Source organism: Artemia franciscana, chromosome 10 (genome assembly GCF_032884065.1).
Source record: "Artemia franciscana chromosome 10, ASM3288406v1, whole genome shotgun sequence".
Taxonomy (NCBI): Eukaryota; Metazoa; Arthropoda; class Branchiopoda; order Anostraca; family Artemiidae; genus Artemia; species Artemia franciscana.
Window position 1 is genome coordinate 8,538,842 of NC_088872.1, and position 25,629 is coordinate 8,564,470.

At 32.9% G+C, this 25,629-nt stretch overlaps 1 protein-coding gene across 3 annotated transcripts in view; it reads left to right on the top strand.

Annotated features, from left to right (window-relative positions):
- The window catches only part of LOC136031739 (phosphatidylinositol 3,4,5-trisphosphate 3-phosphatase and dual-specificity protein phosphatase PTEN-like), an 80,348-nt gene that overhangs the window by 23,903 nt on the left and 30,816 nt on the right, over positions 1-25,629 (top strand). For all 3 annotated transcript variants that reach the window (XR_010618573.1, XM_065711446.1, XM_065711445.1), the window contains exons 4-10: positions 3,667-3,841; positions 6,654-6,761; positions 7,931-8,075; positions 12,102-12,259; positions 16,277-16,494; positions 18,906-19,047; positions 22,197-22,482. Coding sequence is in view for 2 of the 3 variants with exons in the window: in XM_065711446.1 (XP_065567518.1) it covers positions 3,667-3,841; positions 6,654-6,761; positions 7,931-8,075; positions 12,102-12,259; positions 16,277-16,494; positions 18,906-19,047; positions 22,197-22,482 (1,232 nt within the window). In the remaining variant the exon portion in view is untranslated. The remainder of the gene's footprint in view (positions 1-3,666; positions 3,842-6,653; positions 6,762-7,930; positions 8,076-12,101; positions 12,260-16,276; positions 16,495-18,905; positions 19,048-22,196; positions 22,483-25,629) is intronic.

The window sequence follows — 25,629 nt, forward strand, 5'->3', positions numbered from 1 at the left end:
TTGTTACAGATTCATTATATTTCATGCTGATTTATCATATTTCAGTTTATGCTGAAGGTTGAATCTTTCTTGTTTTTCACTAGAAATTTTGCTGTTAGAAGAGTTTTTACAACATTGAAAGAAGATTTTGACTGCAGCTAGACTCTAACTGTGGGTAACGTTATATTGAGAACCTTGAAACAGACTCTATGGATAAAATTGTATTGAAAACCTCGAAGTATTTATATTTGCCCATGTATGGGTATTCTGTCACCAATAGGTTACACGTCTTTTTTTTTTCTTTTTTTTTACAAATATTTTTGGAAAAAAATAAAGCGTATGTTTTAGAAAATTTTTTTTTATTATAAGCGTGATCAACTGTAGTTTCTTACGGATTCATTATATTTATGCTGATTTATTATTTTTCGGTTTATGTTTAGGACAGAACACTTTGTTTTCCACTGGGAATTTGGCTAATATAAAAGCTTTCACAGCACCGAAAGAATATTTGACTCCAGCTAGACTTATAGTTCTAGACGCCAACTGTGGGTAAAGTTACATTTAGAACCCTTAAATTATTTCAATTTGCCGTGGATATAATGTGCAAGATCGTTTATATGGGTATTCTGTCTTTTTGTCCCTCCCATTTAGACGTATAAGGTGCATTCTCCCCACAAAGAAAAGATGCTCGTAGATTGCTCCAATAGCAGAATCTGGCACCTATAATAGTACCAGATCGGTACCTAAGGTCGTTGGTATTATCTCCTTGGAAATTTTATTTTGGTGATTTTTCGAGAGCAAAAAAAAAATCAAAAAGGCAACAGAAAAATATGTCTTGCCCCCCCCCCCTTTCCTAAAAAAATTTTATTAAACATACGCTCTTCTTCTAATTTTGTACTATTTCCATTAAGGTGCCTGTTAACTGTGGGTTACCATTTCACCAGCACTAGTTGGCATTTGTTATTGTTAGTTATTGATAAACTACAGGCTGTTTTTGAGGTTTTTAGTAATCACTGGTAGTGGGTTATATAGCCTGCGCTAAATGCGTTTAAACTGATTAAGAAAACAATATTCAGCCCATTTATGTAAGTTATAGCGAAGTAGAAGACTGTTTTCCCGCGTAGCATTTTGTTCCTCATTTGCTCTTGCAAAACTGTGAAGAAAGGCTTAGTCTTCTTTCCCACTTGCCAATGTCAATTTTTTCTAATTTTTCTATTTAATGTCGGTTACACTATCTTTACCCTTTTCTTGCCATATCCAAAAATCTTCTTTACAATAAAAAAGAAAGAAAAAAAAACAGAGTAACTATTTTGTTTAATAGGTAAAATATTTTTAGTTTAAAGTATCCGGTCCAACTTGGGAAAATGATTAAGTCCAAATGAAAAAAAAAGTACATCATTATACTATTATTAGAATATATATTATATTATCATTGGAATATATATTATTCCATATTCCAGCGCACTGGAATATGCTTGGAATATATGCGCTGGAAGTGCACTGAGTGTTATATTTTCTGAAATCCTGTTAGAATCCGAATAAAAAGAGTTGGGACAAGGACCTTCATTTAATTATAAAAATGAACTAAATGGAAATTTGATATTTGAGGGCCATTCATAAGCCTTTGGAAGATGATGATGATGAAAGGCGATAATATTGTAACATTTTGAATGCAAAATAAGGATATGACATAGTCATACGGGATCAAATTACTTAGCCCCCTCCTCCCTTTTATATTTGCTTAAAATTACAATCACAGGTGGCTGATTTAATGTAACCGATTGCCGTAGAATATTAAAAGGAAATTTGATCAAGCGGAAACTATAAGTTCTAGTGCCATTTTTTACGAGTTGAAAACGATTCTATGAAACGAAACAGCAGAAAAATTACACTAATAGTTAGCCTGTACCAAACAAGAGACAAAAAAAAATCTGAAAATGATAAGTTACAAAAAAAAATGAAAAAATCTCAATCAAAGAAAAATTAAATGAATGAACTAATATATATATATATATATATATATATATATATATATATATATATATATATATATATATATATATATATATATATATATATATATATATATATATATATATATATATATATATATATAACTACGTTTCATAGAATTCCTGTTCGTCTGGCATGGAGTTGCAATTGTGTTTATATATATATATTGGTATGATCGTTGTATCGTTATTCTTCTTTGATTTAACATTTCCCCTTTTCTTTCTTAGTTGTTATGTTTTAGGTTATTTATTTTTTCTACATTGAGGATGCATTGATACCGGCGAAATTTTTATATAATCTTCACTATTTTCCTCCTATTGACCATAGACCCATTCATGTTTTCAAACTTTTCTTCTTTTTTCTGTCATGGCAGGTCAGTTCAGCTTTAGATATCTTATGATTTGAAGACATAAAGAACATTCTCACATAGTATGTACACAATCAGAGATTTTGCTTAACAAGATGGTTAACTGAAAAAAAAAATTATCTACCATCTCGCGTCGCTCCCCTAAACTAGATTGAGATTTAGCAGACTAATTATAATAGCAAACAAAAATGAATAAATAAACTCACTGACTGATCGCTGATAAACTCACTGATCGCAGGGTAAAAAGGCTTCTCCCTTAGCTTTTGGTTCGTTCCCGATCATGGCTAGATGTGATTTTTAGACTGAACGGTCCGTGTGGCTATTCCAATGGGAAAAACGGAGTACGCAAAAACTCTGGATGGAAAACTTCCTGAAATATGCAGAATATTATATTAGAGCCTAAGAGAAATTAAATATATACTTATGTAATTAAATAAATAAAATATTTCACACCAGAAAGGGGGAGAGAATAAGTAGTTTTTGCAGAAGGGGTAAGGTATTTTCAATTCAATTTATCAGGAAGTACTGATCATTATTTATTTATTTTTGTACATTAGACCAAATCCGTAAAAGTAATCTTAAAAATCTTCTCAAACACGTTAAAAGCGCTTTTCTGCGACACGACTGAAAATTAAATATATATATATATTTTATCCTAGATGAAAGTAAAGAGGGACATCAAAACTGAAACCGAGAACTTTCCTGTATTGGAAGTGAGTTGTCTCGCCCTTCAATTTTCCACTCTTTACGTCAAAGTTATAACTTTGTCAACTATGCTTAAAGAAAGAATGATAAGACACGATAGTAATGTAGAAAAAACTGATCAGTATAGTTTTGAAAGGCAGTTGGTAAATAAAACACTTGCAATTACCGATTGGCTATATTTTTGGCAGTTTAAAAATACTTTCGCTTATACACCTGTTGAACTTTAGTGTAGTGAGTGAAGTATGAGGGGAGTGGAAACCTCATCATATACGTTATCATTTCTTTTAGTCCTGATGTCATTATTTTTTTTTTTTTCATTAGGAAAATTTTTGCTTTTCAACTGTAATTCAGTAGAGGTTTTTATAAGATCTCCAGAACGAAAATGTGAATTTTCAGAAGTTTCAAAATCGAGTAGTGGCATACCCTTTTGACAACTATAAACCACCCACGTTAGAATTCAGGTTGTCTTTCTGTTGGGATGTGGATAAAGAGAGGTTCAGCCCTCTTCACACACAGATTATTTTCTGTTCGAGTTTTATTTCGTTCTTTACTTAAATTTAAAAAAAGTTGTTTTTTTAAATCGAGTTATTTTTTTTATAAAGATGTTCAGAACGAAAATATGACGTTAAAAAGTTTCAAGATCGAGTAGCAACATACCCGTTTGAAGACCATAACCCACCCAAGTTAGAACTGATGTTACCATTCTGCAGGGATGTGGATGAATGGCTTCGATCAAACCCAGAAAATGTTGCTGCTGTTCATTGTAAAGCAGGAAAGGTTAGCCGTAATTAGATTTATTTCTCTTTTAGTTATTTACAGTAGCTATTGGACCTAATTGATTGTGTAGGGATCAAACTGCTTCATTGTCGTTTGTCATAACCTCGAATTCTATACTTTTCAAAAATTCAAGTTCATATATAAGAAGGATCAAGAAATTGCTAACATAAAATTTGGAGATTTTTGGAGGGTCTAGGGATTTATGTTTTCGGACAGCATGCTTGTAAATGAGGACATTCCTCACCAAGATTGTTCAAAAGGACAACCTCACCCCCTTCTGAAAGCCTATTATTTGTTTGCGCAAAAAAAAGTTGTTTTGTACCCTCTGTGAAAGTATCTTCCGGCTAAAAAGAGGTTTTTTTTTTCTTATAATATATATATATATATGTATATATATATATATATATATATATATATATATATATATATATATATATATATATATATATATATATATATATATATATATATATATATAAATAAATTTTGAGATTTTTGGAGGGTCTAGGGATTTATATTTTCGGATAGCATGCTTGTAAATGAGGACATTCCTCACCTAAGATTGTACAAGAGGACAACCTCACTCCTGTCTGAAAGCCTATTATTTGCTTGCGCAAAAGAAAAAGTTGTTTCGTACCCTCTGTGAAAGTATCTTCTGGGTTAAAACGAGGTTTTTTTTTCTTTTATTTGTAAAAGACGAATTTGTAAACTTTGTCCGTGAATAAAATAAAATCTACAAAATTAGCCACATCTTTGTGATTTTTTTGGGCTGACAATCAAGCGATTCGAGTCGTTGCATCATCACCATAATAGTGAGGTGTATTCATAAGATAATTCCTCGGGTCATTGATAAACACCAGAATAAGGGTGGGACCTAGAATGCATTCTAGCTAATATTGGGTGTTGCCCCAAGAAATCTATGAAGCACAAACGCTTAATGACTGTTGGCAAAGGATATCCGCCAGCATCTAAAACAGTCAACCATCAATTCCATAGAACCAGTGATGCAAAGCGCCGAAAATATAAAGGGGGGAGGAGGAAACAATTTTTTTTCAATTTAAAACAAAACAAAATTTTAACGTCGTTTTTTATATTTATTACAAAAAGGCATATTTTTATATTTAAGCGGAAGATATTTTACGATAGAGAACGTCATTAGATCATCTTATAAAGGTTGTATAGATGTAAAACACTTATCTAAAACTCACAAACTTTTTTCTAAAACTTTTATCTAAAACTTTTAAAAGTCACAACAATCGTAATCACACTTTAGGCTTAGACATATTGCAGGCTTAGTCCGAAAGCATCGTCAGAAAATAGGAAGGTTAAGGGTTAAATTTTCCTCCTACTCATTTCATATTTATCTATTATATAACCTCTCATAGCCTCTCATTATATTACCTCACATAACCTCTAATAGAGAGTTTGTGAAATGACTCAAATAACTCACTTAGTTATATTATTTATTTGGTGTGACAATCACACGTCATGTGCAAGCTCCTTATTGTTACTAAATATAATAACACTATTTTTGACATACTGTCCTTGGCAGGTAGACTGCCACAAATTAAAAGCTTTGACAGGCCATAGCATCAAATTCAAACTCAGATCCAAGGTAGTTTTTTTTTTTTTTTTTTTACTTACTAAGAACGCTTGACAGGCTGCACCATTGGGCCAAGCAGGCCGTATCATGCTTTGACTGGCCGTTCTTCTCTTGCAATTGGTGAAACATGAATGCCACTTTAAATATCAAAAAGAAGAAAGAAGAACCCTGTAAAATGAAGTTGGTTTTTTTTTTTTTTTTTTTTTTTTTTTTTTTTTTTTTTTTTTTTTTTTGTAAAACACACACAGGGCTAGTCAAACAGTTACTTAGTTGGGGCAACAAGATATTAATTTTTTTTCTTTTGTTTATTTTGTTGGATAAGAAGAAAAACATTTGAGTCAAGGTGAAACAAGGTTCTATTCAGCTGAGTTTCAAATGTTTTAAACTGTTAAAAAAGATAATTGTCAAGACAATCAGAATATTCTCGTTATTGTTATTGTTGCTGCTGCAAATACTGCCAAAAATGTTACTTTAGTTTTTAAAAAAACATCAAGTTTGAGTTATTATTTCATCAACAAGACGGAAGATTTTAAATACAATATTGATCAGCAGCTCTTGTCTGCTTGATCGTGGCATCGAGAGCATGGTAGCTATGCTCATCTAGACGAACAAGTCTACTACTGAATGGGGGAATGGGTTTTCTCACTTAACAATATCAGCCATGTCCAAAAGCTTGTTGAGGCTGTCCTTCCCCCTAATGCGTGACGTACCCCTTGAATAACACTAGCTGTTTGCTTCAGGAACGATTTCACAGCCTGTTTGGACGGGGGTGATATATGGTATTTGGAGAAGGCGCCCAAACCGCGAAGGTGTCCTATTACATAATTTGTCCTATTGTCTCATAATTGTCCTATAATTTGTCACAACTGTCCTGTAATTTGTCATAATTGTCGTATAATTATTTTCATAGTTGTCCTATAATTTTGTCATTATGAAATACATGTCACCGAACCTTTGTTTTTTTTTTGTTTTTTTTTGTTTTTTTTATACCAAGGTATAGTAGGCATTGATGACCTTATCCATGTGAAAATTACAAACCCAATCACCATCGCTATCATTTTCAGATTTGACACGTTTTAATTCTCACTGTCCAGGTTGATCTTCATTGACTCGCTCACATGTTCGGTGTTGCATGTTTCCTAACCACATGTGTCTTGGCTCTTCATTTTTGACTTACTCACATTTTATGACTTACTTCCTTTTTTTTAGGGTCGCACGGGTTTGATGATCAGTTGTTACCTTCTTTTTAGTGGAATATGTAAAACTGCGGAAGATGCAATGGAATTTTATGGTAAAGCTAGGACTTCTGATAGAAAGGTATTTAAGTCGTTAGTATGCGCTTATTTCCTTTTTTTGCTTTCTATTAAAGGAAGTATGTCGTTAGTTTTGCTTTTCATCGTTGCTTTCCGTTAATAGAGGCATGTTTTTTTTTTTTTTTTTTTTTTTTTTTTTTTTTTTTTTTTTTGTGTTCATTGCTTTCTATTAAGTGAGACATATAGTTGTTTTTTTTTAGTTTTGGTGCTCCTTCTGTTAGGGAGCGATGCTTATTGTGAGGCCTTAAAACTGATTTCATTTTATTAATACTCTAGATTCTGCAAAAGCTATACAAACTGCATTTATCTGTAGTTTCTGCTTTTCATTCGTAAGCTCAACATCACATTTTTGAAAATTCGTAGATGACTTTTTATCGTTTTCTCGTTTTCCCAACTACTGTTTTCTCAAGATCATTATCAAAAACTAAACCTTGTTTGGTGTTCTTTCGGTATGTTTAGTGTTTTTTTTTTGTTTTTTTTTTTTTGTTTTTTTTTTTTTTGTGTTCATTGCTTTCTATTAAGTGAGACATATAGTTGTTTTTTTTTAGTTTTGGTGCTCCTTCTGTTAGGGAGCGATGCTTATTGTGAGGCCTTAAAACTGATTTCATTTTATTAATACTCTAGGTTCTGCAAAAGCTATACAAACTGCATTTATCTGTAGTTTCTGCTTTTCATTCGTAAGCTCAACATCACATTTTTGAAAATTCGTAGATGACTTTTTATCGTTTTCTCGTTTTCCCAACTGCTGTTTTCTCAAGATCATTATCAAAAACTAAACCTTGTTTGGTGTTCTTTCGGCATGTTTTTTTTTTTTTTTTTTTTTTTTTTTTTTTTTTTTTTTTTTTTTTTTTTTTTTTTTTTTTTTTTTTTTTTTTTTTTTTTTTTTTTTAATTGTAGCTTTTTGCCCAAAAATATAGAATGTGAATACCTTTATTTCGCTTAAAAACTATACTAATGAAAAGCATTGTAAAATAATGAAGGAGAATTGCAAAGTTTAAAAAAAAATTTGACTTGTCACGATGGTCCATTGACAGCCCTTGCCAGCTCTTATCCTATTTGTAAAAGTTGTTCCTTTCTATATTTGTTTTAAATTATTTTTTTTATTGGTGTATTTGTTGCTTTTTTCGCATGCTCTACTCCTTTTATTAAATTGCTAATCATCTGTTATTTCAGGGAGTTACAATACCTTCACAGCGACGGTATGTGAAGTACTTTGAGCAGCTAAGAGTGCAGCGGAATTGTTCCTATCAGCCAGTTGCTCTTGAACTACAAGAGATATTTCTGCCATGTTTACCTGCTATTGTGACAGGAGTTTTTGGTAAGTCCTCTTTAAATTTAATTTGATTCCTTAATCTCATACTTTTCTGGTTTCTAGTCTGAGGCTGGTCTGAAAGTAATGGAAGTTATTATTAAAGTTGTGTTCTATAATCGTATACAATTTGGCTTGTCTAATCAACTTAAGCAGACGAGGAAACATCCAATCATTTCGGAGGCGAGCGGAAAGAGGGGGGGGGCTTAATACCTCCAGGAAAATAATTCGTAATAAAAAAAAATTGTATGATTTTATAGAACGAGGGAGAACGCTATTTTCGTTCCTTTTCTTCGCTGATATGTGAGGTGATGTGTTTGTTTTTTTCATTTGTATTTGTAGTGCTTTTTTTCCATAATGTAAAATTTTATTTTGTATAATATGCCTGCAAATAAGGAGGGGGATGTCCTCCCGATTTTTACCGGTTATTAATTACAGATTGAGCACTTGGTTCTTAGTTCGGAACTTAAAAATAATGTTTAAAATTTTTAGGCATTTGATTAGGGCCTATTTTTACAGCCTCGTTTGTTACCAACAATTTTTGCAATAAAAAAGAGATCGAATTGCTAGCACAAATTTGTTAATAACATTCGACGCACTTAGACATAGACATAGACATTTTTTAATTTTCTTCCAAAACATATAAATTAAACAAACAATTTACCATTAACGGCCACTCTTAAGACAAAAGAGTCCTGACTGTGGCTGCAATTCTAACCACCATGAATCTGCTAAATCATTTCTTCATTTCTTTCCCCCACCCAAAAAAAATCCTGGGGGGGGGGGTAAAAACAAAATAATTAATATTAAATACTAAATAAATAAATACCTTTTTCCTCTTATCACCCTTCTCTCCTTTTAAAAAAATAGAATTTAACCATTCTCTTGAATGATGCCAGACTTACTGCCGCTCTGACCGATTCTGGAAGGTCATTCCAGACGCTGACACCTATGTTCCTGAGAACAAATCCTGCTCTCGTTGCATTTCTTCTCTCGTGAGTCAAATCCTCCGGATTCCGGGTAAAATAAGGGTGATAAAACGAGTTAGTTTTAAAAAAATCATAGAAGTACTCAGGGCTTACCTTATTTACACTTTGAAAAACAATAATCGCTAGCTGGTAATCACGTAGCTCGCATATGTTCAAAATATCATTCTTTCTAAAACACTCCGCAGTATTTTGACTGTTTTGAAATTCTCCTATGAGGCGCAGTGCTTTGTTTTGTATTGTTTGAGTTCTTTTATAATTCATCACAAAATTACTTGCCCAAACAGAACAACCGTACGTGATGTAAGGGTGCACAATAGCACTGTATAAAAATTTGACAACTGCTACCGGGAACACTTTTTTCAGCCTCCTCGTCACTCCCAATCCTCTAGCTGCTTTTGCCGATACTATTTCACCATGCTTCTTCCAAGACAAATTACAATCAATATAAAATCCGAGATATTAAAAAAAAAAAAAACATGTGTTATGTAACACCATTATAAAGCACATTTTCAAGAAGTTCAGGTACACCAGTTCTACTAAACACCATAAAATTCATTTTTCTTGGATTTACTGCAAAGGAGCTTAGAGCTGTAAAAACATGAAGCCAACTAAGGTTCGCTTTTTGCACAACCTCTTTTGAAGTCCAGGCAAACACTGTGATAGCTGTATCATTGGCGAAAGAGGTTAAAACTGAATCATTTAGATAAAATCGAAGGGTATCCACATATACCAAGAAGAGTAACGGCCCAAGGACTGATCCTTGGGGAACACCAAAATTTATAGGCATAGCTGCACTAGATATATCACTTATCACCACCTTCATTGATCTTCCACACAGATAAGACCGAGACCAACTTAATGCTGTATCTTTAATTCCAAGGTTCCGCAGTCTTTTCAGTAAAACTTCAAAATCCATAGTGTCAAACGCCTTCTTCAAATCAATAAAAATAGTTAGAGGGATCAAATTATTTTCTAACGCACTATTTACACAATCTAAAAGGTGATGAACGGCATGCACTGTAGAATGACCTTTTCTAAAACCAAACTGCGAATCTGACAAAAACCCAAGCGAATTGCCAAATTAATTAGGCTGGATTTTTTTTTTTTTTTTTTTTTTTTTTTTTTTTTTTTTTTTTTTTTTTTTAAGTTGTAACAATTACTTCGAACCGAAACTCAAACGTCAAAATAAGTATAAAATGTTAAAAAAAAAAAATTAAAACAGAAAGCATGGCTGTTTCTTAAATGAAGGAATTCGCAACTTTTATTTTTATTGTTCCTGTTATATTTTAGTTTGGTGCTCAAAAACTATCAGTAGTATTTCGAATTTTTAGGGAATCTTACTGTAAATTTTTATCAACATATTGCGTGTTTGCTCCTGGAAACTCAATTATTAATAAAGTTAGTACTAAAAATTTAGTCTAGGACGGTAGAAACTCACCTTATATTAACACCAACTGTGGATAAAATTAACAGAGAAACCTGATTTTGTTTAGAACTCTCATGGGCACAAGTTTCATAATGGGTTATTCAATTGTTTTTTTGTCGTCTAAATTCTATGTATCAGACAATTGGGAAACAGTGGTTCATTGATTATGAGGTATCAAGTGGCGAATTAAGCGATATTTCGACGGGTTTTATGTTGTGTCATCATCAGACTTGTTTTGATTTAAATTCTCCTCTGCCAAAACAGGATCCAAGAAATGAAATCACTAAGCGTCCAGAAAAATAAGCACCGAAAAGGAAAAAGGCGTCAAGTGGTGAATTAAGCGGTATTTCGAAGGGTCTTTTGTCGTGTCAATTTCAGGCTTGTTTTGGTTTAAATTATCTGCCAAAACAGGAGCCAAGAAATGAAATCACTAAGCGTACAGAAGAATAAACACCGAAAACGAAAAAGGCATCAAGTGGCGAATTAAGCAATATTTCGACGGGTCTTCTGTCATGTCATCATCAGGGTTGTTCTTATTTAAATTCTCTGCCAAAACAGAGCCAAGAAATAAAATCACTAAGCGTCCAGAAGAATGAACACCGGAAATGAAAAACAAGACAAAAGAAATATAAAAAAAAGCACACAAAAAGAAGTTGGGTTGTTGTTTCTTAAAGAACGGAATGAAATATAGGTATCTTTAATTTGTACAGTGGGAGGTCCGAAATTTCATTTAATTTTATTTTACCCGGTTTTATTGAAAATTTTTACTGGATTTTGGATTTTCCTTATTTCAATGACCATCCTAAGCTGTTTAAAACATGTGCAGGGTATTCTATCCCCCCCCCCCCCAAAAGTAAGTATTGGGGTGGTTTTATTTAGTTTTTAAGGTTCTTGATCTGATCGGAATCGATCTTTCTTTGCTAGGCAGGTGTGATTAGTTCTACCCTCCAAAGGCTTTCCTCTAGCTCAATCAACCCTTTATACACTGTAGATGTTATTGAGTTTCTCTACCAACATGTAGCAGATGTGGATTTGAGAATTTTGCTGATTATCATAGCAGAATAGCTAATTTTAAGTGTAGCTGCATTCTTTTATTTTATCTTTTTTCTTTCTTTTAAATAATTTGTATATTTGTAATATAAGTTCTTGAAATACGTTGGAGATAGAAAATCAATTGGGGTAGTAAAGTGGTAACCCTAAATAATATTGTCTTTATAATTACTTTTCTTAAGTGTAGACTTCAATAAAATTGTGAAGTAGCATGGGAAAATCACTTTTTCCTACAATTTCAACAATCACTAGGTTGGAGATAATAAATCAATAGAGGTAGCAATGTGGTAACCCTAAATAATCTTGCGTTTATAATTACCTTTCTTATTTCTAGACTTCAATAAAATTGTGAAGTAGTATAGGAAAATCGCTTTTTCCAACAATTCCAACGATCACTATCTCCAACAATCACTAGGTTGGAGATAGTAAATCAATAGAGGTATCAAAGTGGTAACCCTAATAATCTTGCGTTTATAATTACTGTTCTATGTCTGGACTTCAATAAAATTGAGAAGTAGTATTTATAGGGCATTTTTAAGTCTTTTCATCAAATTAATCTTTCCTGTTTAGCTCCTCAAGTGATTGTTTATGAGAATGAAAATCGGAGACATACAACCGTTCCCAGTGAAGTTAGGAAAGGAGCAACTGGTGTAAAGTTCATTTTCACTTGTCCCATTGTACTATCAGGGGACGTCAAAATTGTACTCAAGCACAAATCAATTGTCAAGGTAGGCAATTGTAGGCTAAATACTTTTGTCTTTTCCTGTCTTCTACTTCTTCTTTGAGACACAAACTGATGCAGAAATTTGATCTAGTTGCCGCTTAATGTAAAGAAATGATTTTTTTTGTGAAATTTGTTTTACACCAAAATTATAGTTAAATATGTTAACTATGTTATATACGTTAAATATAGTTAAATATGTATTAAATAATTTTCTTCATTTTCACCTCCCATTGTACTATCACGGTATGTCAAAATTGTATTCAAGCACAAATCAATTGTCAAGGAAGGCAATAGTATGCTAAATACTTATGTCTTTTCCTGTCTTCTACTTCTTGTTTGAGACGCAAACTGATGGAGAAATTTGATCCAGTTGCCACTTCTTGTAAAGAAATGATTTTTTGTGAAATTTGTTTTACGCCAAAATTATAGTTAAATATGTTAACTATGTTATGTATGTTAAATATGCGTTAAATAATTTTCTTCATTTTCACTTGTCCCATTGTACTATCACGGTACGTCAAAATTGTATTCAAGCACAAATCAATTGTCAAGGTAGGCAATTGTATGCTAAATACTTATGTCTTTTCCCGTCTTCTACTTCTTCTTTGAGACGCAAACTGATGGAGAAATCTGATCTACTTGCCGCTTCTTGTAAAGAAATGATTTTTTTTGTGAAATTTGTTTTATACCAAAATTATAGTTAAATATAATGTCATTCAATAACTGCAACATGAAGTATTTAATAAATATAATTACAATTTTGACCATTAAATCTAAATTCTTTCGATTTAAAAACCAAAAAAAAAAAACATAAAACTGGCAATAAGCCAAAACTTTTTTGTCGCAATACTTTATCTACAAAGAAAATAAAAATGAAAAAAAGCCCATTCAATCAATTCAATATTAAATTGAAAAATATATGACATAATTACGCTCATATTTCGGAATTATAATATTGTAAAAAAGTGGAAACGAAAGTCTGCTCATAACTCGCATGTTGCGTGACAATTGGCTGTACTTTTAAAGAACCACTCCCTTACCACTTACTCCCTTACCATTAGGTAAGGGAGCCTGGGTGTAAAGGAATGATAAAAGAGGGAAAGGTATGTCGATGAAAAGGGTGGTTAGAAAGTATAATCGAAAAGTTTAGTGGAGCTTCTGACAGCGGTCGGATACAACTTCAAGCTTAAGGTCCTTAAGCAACCCCAGAAAAAAAGTCTTTTAGCAATCCCATAAAAAATCCTGAAGCAACTCCAGATAAGGAAACTTATGCTACCTAAATACTGCTATTAAGGCTCTAGACTAAATCCTCTCCAACGAGTCCAGCTCCTTGGATGCTACAATTTGAACGTAGTTCAACACCTGGACTGTGGCTATGGTGTTATTGCTTACTTAATTTTTCGTAGTGCCTAATGATTTTGTTTTCTGTTTGACACCCTTTGCCCCCTCCTCCCATTGCTCAGAGAATTTACATATGGCGGTGTATAATTCTCATTGATATTACATTCTCATGTCTATCTCTTTATTTTTTGGAGGTAGGACATCAACCACTAAAATTTGAGATGTAAATTTCTAAAAATTTCGGGTCCAAAAATGTGGAGATGGCTATTCAAGTATCCAAGATTCATAGTGATTGAGAGAATGTGATAAATCATTGTCATTAGATGTGAAAATTTGAAAAAGCTATTTTATTGGGAAATTATTTATTTTACTGAAATTTGCTATTCCAAAGACTTGAATAAGCCGAAATAGGAGTTCTAATGATTATCGATTTATTTTTAGAAGAAACATCTTTTGATTCTTTCTATTGAAATGTATTCTATTGAAATGTTTATTTTAATATTTGATTTAATATTTAATAATTTTTAATATTATATTAAAATATATATATATATATATATATATATCTATATATATATATATGTATATATATAGATATATATATATATATATATATATATATATATATATATATATATATATATATATATATATATATAGATATATATATATATATATATATATATATATATATATATATATATATATATTATATATATATATATATACATATATACATATATATATATATATATATATATATATATATATATATATATATATATATATATATATATATATATATATATATATATATATATATATATATATATATATATACATATATATATATATATATATATATATATATATATATATATATATATAATTATTTAGTATAAATATTATTATATATGATATATATGTTTTATATTTAATAGTAATGAAATATAATTATTTAATATATATTTATATAAATATATAAATTATTTACATAACATGAAAAATATATAAATGTAATATTAAATTATAATAATAATTTAATATTTGATTTTCCCATTGAAATGTATTCTACTGAAATTTTCCCTGCAATGCCAAATTACTATTTCATCTTCTTCCTTTTAAAGTGTCAGTCAATTTAGTTGGGCGGAAGCAGTTACTTGTTTTACTGCTTCCACATTTCTCAGCGTAAATATCTAATTTGACTTATTTTTAGTTTAATATATTTGTAGTGTGACTCACTCTGACGGCTGCACCCTCCAAGCTTTAGTTTTTGGTGAGTGCCTTCTTTACGAGTAAATTTGGACCAACGTCACAGCCGTGAGTGGACTACTATACTGAAACGCTGCCTTTGGATTCTTTTCATGAGCTACTTTGAAACTATTCTAGTTATTTCCTTCAGATTGTTCGGAATACCCCCTGATTCTGGAGCATACGTAGGATTTTTTTTGTTTTTTTTTTTGGGGGGGGGTAATTAAACAGCTAATCTATATATATATATATATTCTGTAATAATTGGGTTAAGAATTGCCCAGGAATTCAGGAAAAACTAGGATTTGGGTGAGAGCGCGAGACCTCTCTCGGGATACATTAGACCGACAAGATTACGAACCCTTTCTTTCAAGAAAAAGAGAAACAACCTTATCTGACCAATGAAATTGCAAGTAGTCGATGGTGTTATTGGGGTAACACGGTGCGTATGGGTGAAAGGTTGACTCTCTTACTATGTTTGTTCCTAGTTCTCTTCTGGTACCCGAAGGCGAAGACGTCAAAGGCAAAGCTAGGTTTATTTATGGAGGGTAATGCTATGCTGTTCAGGTATCAGTGAAAAATATTTAGTCTGCAACATTGGAGAAGTCGTCGTGGCGAGGCATTGTTGTCCCCGTGCGTGCCAGCCGTCGTGGGAAAACTTAAGTCTAAGCAATGGTGGTTATGACCTCTCTTGTGCCCAGGGCAAAATCTTGGTTAGTGCCCCTCTGTCTTTAATTTATTCAAATGATTTGATTATTGTTATTATTTAATTATTTTCTTAGTTTCTAATTTATTTCTATGATATTAATTAGTTAATAATTTTTATTTATTAATTATTTTCATATATTATCGGCACCATCTACTCTATTTCAATAAAAATAAATTTCAAAAATTACAAAATGATCATCACTATTAGATTATTATTTCAAATTTTGCACCCCCAAAAATTTCTGCACTCGTTGCAACAAAAACTCCGAAATTCACTGTCTTTAAAGTTTTTTTTTTTTTTTTTTTTTTTTTTTTTTTTTTTTTTTTTTTTTTTTTTTTTTTTTGGGTGGCACCAATTCACGAAAATGGGGGTGGGTGGGCAAAGTATATTTTTCAAAGTCTAGGGGGAGGGGTATTTTTTTTTCGATGATAATACTAAAAAAGGGTAGTTTTCAATGAAAATTCTAAAACAAAGAATGTATTTTTGAAATCTAGGCGACTGGAAAAATATCTGGAAAGAGAGAATGTTTCCCTGCCCTCCCAACTGGCGTCGTTGCGTCTCTTCTAAGGTCTGTGCATAAAGTGTGTTTCGTACACAAAGGAAAATCTACGGAGATTGCTTGAAGTATCGGTATTTTGGGGTCTGTTATATTCTAAGATCTTCCTTTTCAATGTACACTACAGTGTTTTCAATTAATAACTTTTTTTTTCTTATTTTAAGGAGACGTTATTTCATTTTTGGTTTAATACGGCATTTGTTGATACAGTTTTGGATGCTCCTTTACCTTCAGATTCCTCAATAGTTGTTATAGATGGAAGTGCTACTCGTGTACCTGCCTTTGGAACTGCCCACCCTGCAGACTCTCGTAGTAATAGGGGCTCAAGTCACCAGCCAACCATGACCCCTACCATTCTTGGAAATCGATTCTTTGCCCAAAGGTTTGTTTTTGTTTTGTTTTTATTAAGTTGGTATATATAAGGGGATTATTTTCATGTACTTTCACTGTGAAGCTGTTGAATGTGCTTTTTAGTTCTGGGCAGATTCAAATATTGTTTGGATGAGTTAATATTCTAATAAAATAATAGACGTTCTTAATTTTCTTAATGCTCAAATCTGGGTAATGTCGACATTCACTTGTGCATGTCCGAAATTCCTTTTTCTCTGCTTGGATTCAATTAGCTTTACAAGTCAGCTTTTTCAGTCTAATGCGAGCTATGATGGTAAAAGTTAAAGTTAGATTAGGTTAGCTTATGTTAGGAAAGGTTAAATTTGGTTATAAATGTCAGAAGTGGGTTAAAAACTTAAGTTAACCTAATCTAACCTAACCTGTCATCATCAAACCATGCATTAAATTGAAAAAGTTGACTGGCAACGCTGACTAAATCCAAGGAGAAGAAAATATTATCAAATTCGGATATAGATATTAATTGTATATAAATAAATATATAATTATTGGGGTATATATATATTATAGAGGGATTATTTTCATGTATTTTCTTTGTGAAGTTGTTGAATGTGCCTTTTAATTTTGGACATGTTTAAGTGTTGTTTTGGCAATTTTTTGTCATTGGTAAATAAATAATATTTTTGGTACGGGGGGAGGGGAATAAATAGTATATAAAAATAGTAAATCGAATTAATTGTTCATTACTGAGATCTTGTTCTTTTAATGCTTTTAAATTGGAATACACCGATGGATTACTTTAATCTGTGAAAAAAAAAACACTAGAAATTACAGATAAACCATAGAATTAAACCTGCAATGATCTTCAAACAAATACAACGTAGAGACAATAGGGAAAATTTCAATGATCTTCATTATTCAAATAAGTCATTAAAAGGTAAAATTTGAAATCTGTCGAGGCATAATTAGGTGAGAACATATAAGAAAAAATGTATATACTGAGGGCCGTTTCCAGGGTCTTGCTACGAGGATGGGGGGGCAAATTTACAAAAGACTTTATTGTCATTGAATAGCTAAAAAGTACGGTATCTAATTCTTGCATTTTTCTGTTCAACATAATCCACCCCAGCCATACCTAGGTAAAACCTCGTGTACATCATTTGTGCACTGTTAGGTGGTCGGATGGCCTTGGGGTTCCTTTGGGAAAAAAAATTATGTTGTTGAATATACTGTTGCTTCTTTTCTTGATGTAGGCGACTTATGAAAGGAAACAGAATTAAGGTTCCTACAGGGAACTGTGGATCGAGAAGGTAATTAATAAAAATATGATTTGGCCAAAATGTATGGTTGTATTTGTTTTGTTTTTTTCTGTGTATTGATTAGTCGAAAAAAAAACAGCTGTATTTAATTCTATCAAAGTTACAGGCATTTTCAGTTTGTATTTTATACTGTTTTAATGATTAGAGATTTCTTGAGAATTTGGTATTGTAAGCGTTTGAATCGTGATAAAGTTGAAGAAAATGATTAAGAAATAAAAAGAATTTCAACTATTTGGAAGTGAATTAAAGTTTATTTGGCAAGTAAGAGATAACAAAGGAATGACAGTACCAAGAGGGGACAATACTAAAAGGATCGAAAAATAATAAGGCTTCATTGAAGGTTCAAGGCTTTATTATAAATGCCAATAATTGGCAAAATTTTACGTTTTTCCTTTGGTAGGGAACAGAGCTCGTGTCAAATGTGTTCATTTGTTGATGGAGTGGTAATTGTGAAAAATCGTGGCAACGAAGTTAGAGATAAGATACTGAGGATCACTTATAGCAATTAAAAAAAAAAGGAGCAAATTAGCTAACTTACTTACTTAATTTACGTAATGTTTTGCTGACTTGGCGCCAGCGTGGAGAGAGCAGACGCCATCTTTCTCTAGTAGGCCGGATCTAGAGCCGCCGCGGGTGTATGTTCATGTCTTATTCTTGTCTAGGAAATGATGCAGACTATCGAACCATCTTGTTCTTGGGCGGTCGCGTGGTTGTTTCCATCTGGCAGCCACAGGGGATTAGTTAACTGTGGTGTCAGTTTGGGATGAAGGAAATGCTACCCAGGTGGCCCACCTTCCCCCCTCCCCCCTTTATTTTGAAAAACACATTGTTTGGAGGGTATTTTCGTTAAGAAAATGCTTTTTTTGTGTTTTCATTGGAAAGAACATAAAATTCCCTCCTCCCTTCCCTCAGTTTTACCAAAGTATATTTTGTCCCTCCCCCGTCCCTAAAATCACATGTTACAAATATTATACTGACGCCACTGCTACAAATTCTGGGAAAACTCCGATCGAACCTCTTCATAGGAAAGGTGACAGTCATGTTTATCTCCCGTAAAGAGTTCTTAGCGTCAGCTATTTTCTGATAGGGATTTTTTATTCCACTAATCTCGTTTCCTTCTATTTAGATCTTCAACGATGATTGCATCGCTACCAGCTAATTCAAGTAATGAACCTACCCGGGGACCAAGGTTAAAAATGGAGTTTGTAACTTGTGACCTAGATAAAGTTTTCAAAGACAAGCATAGTAGATTTGGTGCAAATTTTAAGGTAAGACCATCAGTCAAAAATCAAGGTAGACTTTTATATTTTGCTTAAGAGAAACCGAAATTTATTAAAACCAAAAAAAAAAGAAATATAATACCTGTTTAACGGCGACTCTGAGAACGAAAGTACTTGTCCGACGGAGTGGTAAATTACTTACACTGCAACCGTAAAACATAATAACCGAACAGATAATATGTCTCCCTTAGGACTACAGACCTTACAAATAAAAGCCACATAAACCTTAATGGAGCCAGTTTTGTTATTACTAATCTTAGAAACAGAATAATTTCTTGTTTCCAATATCTAAAAAAGATAGTTTTAGGTTGAATTGTTTTGCCAAAGGCTAATGGTTTTAATCTTATGCCTTTATTTAAAATATTTTACTTAATAGAGATTTCTTAAAACCAAATAAAAAAATACAAAATCTGTTTAACGGCCACCCTGAGAACTAAATAGCTTGTCCGATGGGGTTGTCAATTACCTACACTGCAACAACAAAACATTGTAATCCAACAGGGAAGATGTCTCCTTTGGCACCACGCACCTTACAAATAAGAACCTTATAAACCAAAATAGTGTCAGTATCGTTATTACGATCTCTCAGGGGGAGAATAATTTCTTGTTTCCAATATTTCAAAAGAGTTTGAATCGTTTTAACAATGGTTCATGATTTTAATCTTATACTCATTTGACTTTCAGCTTTACAACTATTTGCAAAGGGTGGTTCATTTTCCTAAAATTATAGCTCTTCTTACTTTAATAGTTTTAATTGTGCTTGGTGATTGGGGGGGGGGGAGAATCCCACTAAGATTTATCTGGAGTACACTTCGTTTGGAAAACCATTTCCCAAAGGAATTTTTTAGGAATATGAAAAAATATATACAGTTCTATTCCAAGCGACTTCCGTGCATTTGTTCTTTATGGGGGAATTCGCTTTAATTGAAGATAAATTAAGCAAAATTAAGTAAGATATAAAATCCTCCGTTATAGTATCTGAATTCATCTAGGTCAATTATTTTAAGTTCCAGGTCAAAGTCCCAATCATGTTTTAGCTTAAAGCAATGGATCTTTTTCTGCCGTTCCAGTTATTACTGACTGCGTTACCAACGGTTTTTGATTTTTTAGCTTGAAAAACAATTACTAAATAAAAAAAAATTGGTGTCACCAGTTCACAGAAACCCATCAAATATTGATAAATTAAAAATGGGAAAGTCTTAAAACAACACTTACACCTCAAGACAAGTACATAAATGTAATACAAAAACTATAGAACATAAAAGCCGTCCATAGTTACTTCTTGAATGAGAAAAATTACAGGTTTTAATTTGTATTCTTTGAATTTTTTTATTTTTTTGCTGAATTCTTTAAAGTTGTCTTTTACAACGTTTCAAATTGTTAGAGAATTTCACTAGTAATCGTCAAGTTTTGTAAGCCACAGGAAAAAACCAAAATCTTTTTAAGGATGTCAGTTAAAACTATAAAGTTGCCCTGGTGCTCCCCGGAGATATGTCCTCTGCATGACAAAGGATTAACCAGAGTTTTAAGAATAAATTTTCCGAGAACATTCTTAAACAAATTTCTGAATCTAGTGGAAATCTTGTCCAATTTTTGGCTTGTTCTTTAACTTCAGCGCTTGTTTCAGAAAATTGTTAGAACAAATAGGGAGTTAAAAATCTCTGAATAAAACTTTAAATTCAGTTAATTAAATAATTTTTCTGGAATTAAACCTGTTCCTTGACTGCTTTTGTGTAAATTTACAGTGGTTTTTAAATTTTTTCCAGACAGAGTTTTTTCTTACACTATTCTTGATTGCTATAGAAACAAAGTGTTCAATTTAATATCTAATGAAAAAAATAAGGAATGAAATGATTTAACATTTGATGCTAAAGAAGTGTTATTCATTTGTTCTTTCTGATGGATTATTAAACATTGGTGAGTTTTCTCCTTTTATAATTTTTCCATGTTGATCATGCCTATAAATTAAATCATTTTTGCTTTCGTTTTGTTCCCCTTCCCTCTCTCTATCAATCTCCTTCTTCATTTTTCTCTCCCTTGTCTTGGCTTTCTCTTCTGTGTATATCTAGGCTTGTGTATTATAGGGCTAAAAGCTTTTGGTTATGCTAATTTAAAAAGAAAATTTTATCAGAATAACCTTTATGAATCATGGTATCAGTGAAATGTGCTCGATCGATTGATCTAATCTGCTACACTGTATCTTACTTTGTTCTTGAGATAATTAGAAGCCTCCACCGTCCATAGTTTATAATTCTTAATTCTATATATAATGTATAATATAATAATGTATTAATAATATTGTTAATATAATTAATTCTATAATTCTCCATGTTTTAAGTGGTTTGCCTACTTTGCTATATACAATGTATTATTTATTATTATTATTTCTATAGTATTTTTGGTTTTAGTCCAGGGCACTATATATCGAAGGAGTTGTCGTGGAAACTTCAAAAAGGGCTCATTTGATTGGAAATGGAAAGGGCTTGTGCCCTTTTTGATAGTTGAAAGTGATTTGAAGTACAAATTGTATTCCAAATTGTGCTATTCAGCTTTGTGTTGTCCTGTTTTGAAGGCGACAAAACACTTTTTGTGCAAAGAACTGTTTCGTTTTTTTAGCAGCAACCGAAAATCCCAAGACGCTTTTCCAGTCTTTTTTCTCTCCTAGCTGGGTGGCTAGCACGCTAGATTTGAAATCCTTTGTCCGTTAGGACAGTGTTTTAAGTTCTGGGGTTGCTGGTTATTTGATTTTAGAACAGGGATCAGTAGCGTGATTGTAAGCTCAGCCGGAGTCGACCCAGATGTAAATGGGTACCTGGAGAAATCTGGGGAAGGTAAACAGATAGGATGAGCGAAAGCACATGATGCCCCCCCCCCTAGTGCATTGCACTATCTGGAGTAAGGGCCATAAAACGGAAAACAGCACTACCGCCAGGAATTGCCGTATTTTTACCTTTATAAAATTAATGCTGTGTGTCATACCTCCTTTGGATTACCACAGTCTTCTTTCGACAGGTCTTATGAGTCTACTTGTATTGTTGATTTCAAAGTTTGCTTGAACTCGAAAATGTTGTCATTTGTCGTCATTAATATTTCTAAAATCTTCTTTAGCATATACTATGATAGATCCGTCTTTTCAGGTGATATGTATATTTGCAAAGCCGTCGAATAATAACCGCGCTCAAAGTAGCAATGTTGGTTATAGACGTACCCGGGCCCTTTCGGGTCACGCCATCAATTCAAACCTGAAAGAACTCCGTCCTCCCCTGTCACCAACAAGCCTGAGCAGTTCTCCCCAAGCTAGAATTACCTGTGGGCCCGTATGTTTTCTTCCAGAATACTCAGATGGAGCTTGCAACTGCCAAGAATTATCTGACTCAAGCTCCACAGTTGAGTCTGAAAGCGAAGGAGGAGGCTGGGACTCAGGTATGCATTGTCTTCTATGGCTCTAGTGAGATTTACTTTGTCTCTTTAGCCATATCTCAAATTTTAAATATAGAACCAAATGTAGCATAGTGAATTGGGGTTTGGGGGGGGGGGGGAGGGGTTGTGAGGTGTCTTTTGTTGGCCAAATTTTATGCTTGTTTCTTTTTTCCTTTTCTTTTTGCTCTAATGTCAAATAGATAAAGCCGAATAAAGTAGATGTATGCTGCGATGAGAATGCATAATGTTGGATTGGACATAACTCCCAAGGTTGCCACTGTTTCAGGGGGAAATCATTCAGAAAATCGTCCAAAAATATCAATATTAAACTTACTAGAGCCATGTCTCCATTTAAATATTTTCTTTGTTTTATTAAAGCAGTCAGAGATATTTGTGATAAATTTTTGTTTTTTTTCTTTGGATTTATTAGAAATGTTTTTTATTACCTTTAAATTTCCTTTTTATGCTACTTATATTTTCGTTTATTTTTACTTTGTTTGACTTTCATTTTATTTCGTAAGGTTTTTTTTTTCTCCCTGAGCCAAAGAAGAATTTAAGGGCTAGATATTATTAAGTAATTCCAATTAGTCTCTAGAAACAATCAAATGGGAAAAATGCAAGGAGAGTCAGTGGTTACTTGTCTTCATTATTAGATAATAAAAAACAAGTTTTTTTAACTGAAAGTAAGTAGCAACAATAAAACTTTAAACGAACAGAAACTATTACGTATATGAGGGGGGTTGCCTCCTTGTCAATGCCCCCTCTTTACGCTAAAGTTCGAATTTTGTACTAGTTCTTTAAGAACGAATCTTGAATCACAAAGATTGTTTAATTAGAATAAATAGCTCTTTTAAAAGTACTAAAAAAAAATTGCGTAAAGAGCGATGTATTGACGAGGGAGCGACCCTCCTCATATACGTAATAATTTCTGTTCGTTTTTAAGTTTTAATCTTGCTCCTTACTTTCAGTTGAAAAAGCTTGTTTTATTTTGATTTAATTTTTGATCCCCTCCATGGAAAATTCCCTTCCCCCAATGAAAAATTCCTCCGTGGAAAGATCCTCCCACGTAGATCCTCTTTAGTCCGGCGCCAAAGAATTTTTGATGATCGATGAAATTAGTATTTATAAAAACAGGTTAGTGCTGGTCATTTAAATCCTTTGATATGAGAAAAGAGGGAGTCAGCTCTCCACGCTCTTGGTGTTTAGAACCAAATCGCCCCTACCCGAGTGGTTGGCACACCAAACTTGAAATCCTTTGTCCAATGACAGGGGTTAGAATCCTGGTTTCGCTGGTTAATTTTGAAATTGTGGTCAGTGGTGTGACTCTGTAAACTCAGCCAGAGTCGACCCAGCTCTAAATGGGTGCCCTTAAAAATCTGGGGAAGGTAAACAAGGTTGTGTTCGAAAGTAGTGTGGTGGACCCCCAGGCCCCATTGAAATTCCTGTCTGAAGGGCCACCAAACGAAGATCAGCATGGTTAGTAGTGACTGTGAAGTCCAATGCCAGTCCCCTAACTCTCTTACGTTAATGGCTTTCTTAAAGCTAGTTTTTGGTTATTAATTTAAAACCAGAGATGGCAACTTTGGTCGATTTATCAAGGATACCGGGGGGGGGGCAATATTATCTAAAAAGAGCACGACGGCTGATTGAGAAGTATATGCAGCATAAGTATGCTGCTTGTTTGGTGTTTACTAACATTTTCCTGGAGGAAAATGAATTGATGCCTACCCTGTGTTTTTTAGTATAAGATTAAGATGTTTAAATAGTATGTGCGCTAAACATTGTGAACGCAACCTTGCTTGGTAAATGAACTTCTCAGGCGCATGCACTGTCACCGTCAAGGATTTAGAATTTAATAGTTTCACTTTTATAGTGTTGTGAGTGTTTTATAGTGTATGTAGTGTATTATTTAGTGTATTATAGTTTTTATGGTGTATTTGGTGGTTGGTGTAAAAGTTTTTGGTTTTGGTTAAATGCGTCGGATGTTTTCAAGAAATCTAGTAAAATTGTCTGTCTCGAAACATAATTGATACCGTACATCCCTTTTTTTTTGGGGGGGGGGGGAACGTCAAATTAAAAAAGTTACTTTTGGCCGTTATTTTTCCTTGTGAAAGTGATCTTTTCGATCCGTCTAGGAGGGCCCTTCCCTACCCCCTGGCTTCTGGTATGTATATGACCTTTATCTTGAAATTTAGAATGGTTGTTCACAGGCTGCTACTTAAAAAGAATAAACAATCGCAATGCCTGGTCAGCTGTCCCTTCCCCTCCCCTTAGGTTTCATCATTTTGAAAAGAAACAATGTTAATATTGACAAAATTAAATATTCAGACCTACTGAATAGTAACTGTAGGTGAGTTAGGAAGCGACGATTGTGGTGCCAAAAAGTAAGGAGTCACGCAAAACCCGAAATATGTTTGTATGCCGCTAAAGTAGACTTCGCATGTAGACTTTTATTTCCTTTTAGATATAAAATCTAGATAAACATCTAATAAATAACATGTGTTAAAATAGACCATTTTCCTCTTATTTTTTTTCTTTTCTCGTTTCACCTTTTTTCCAATTGTCATAGTCTAAAATCGTCTGTTTATTTCTTTTACCAAATGACCCCGAACAGTTTAGGTTGTGTTCTCGTTAAACTTGGTCACTAGCATGTCAACGTCAACATGTGCCTGACTGTTTGATTGGTCAAAATTTGCTTTCCGGTAAAGCTAGTGGTAGAATTATAGTAGTCATAAAGGTTGAAAAAGAATGGAGGCCAGATTCTGCAGAATGTCGTCATCGGATTTCGCCGTTAATTTGGTTCACGCTATATATTCGAAATGGATTTTTGTTATAGCACAATGGGATAAATGACACCATCTAGTGAGAATCTTGCCTCTGGTCCCTTTTTTATCTCTGTGACTATAGTAGAATTGATATATAAGCTAACTTCTGAGAGAATAATTTAATTTTTGCCAAGCCAAAGATAACCGTTTGACAAACGAAAACAACCGTGTGGCGTCAAACGACTGTTCTGACCGAAGACTGTAAATTTTGTCAAGCAAAAACAACTGTGTGACGAACAAAAACAACCGTGTGACGCCAAATAATCGTGACCGTGTTTTGATTCCTGAATAATTGGATTTGGATTCAAAAATTGGCTACGTTTAA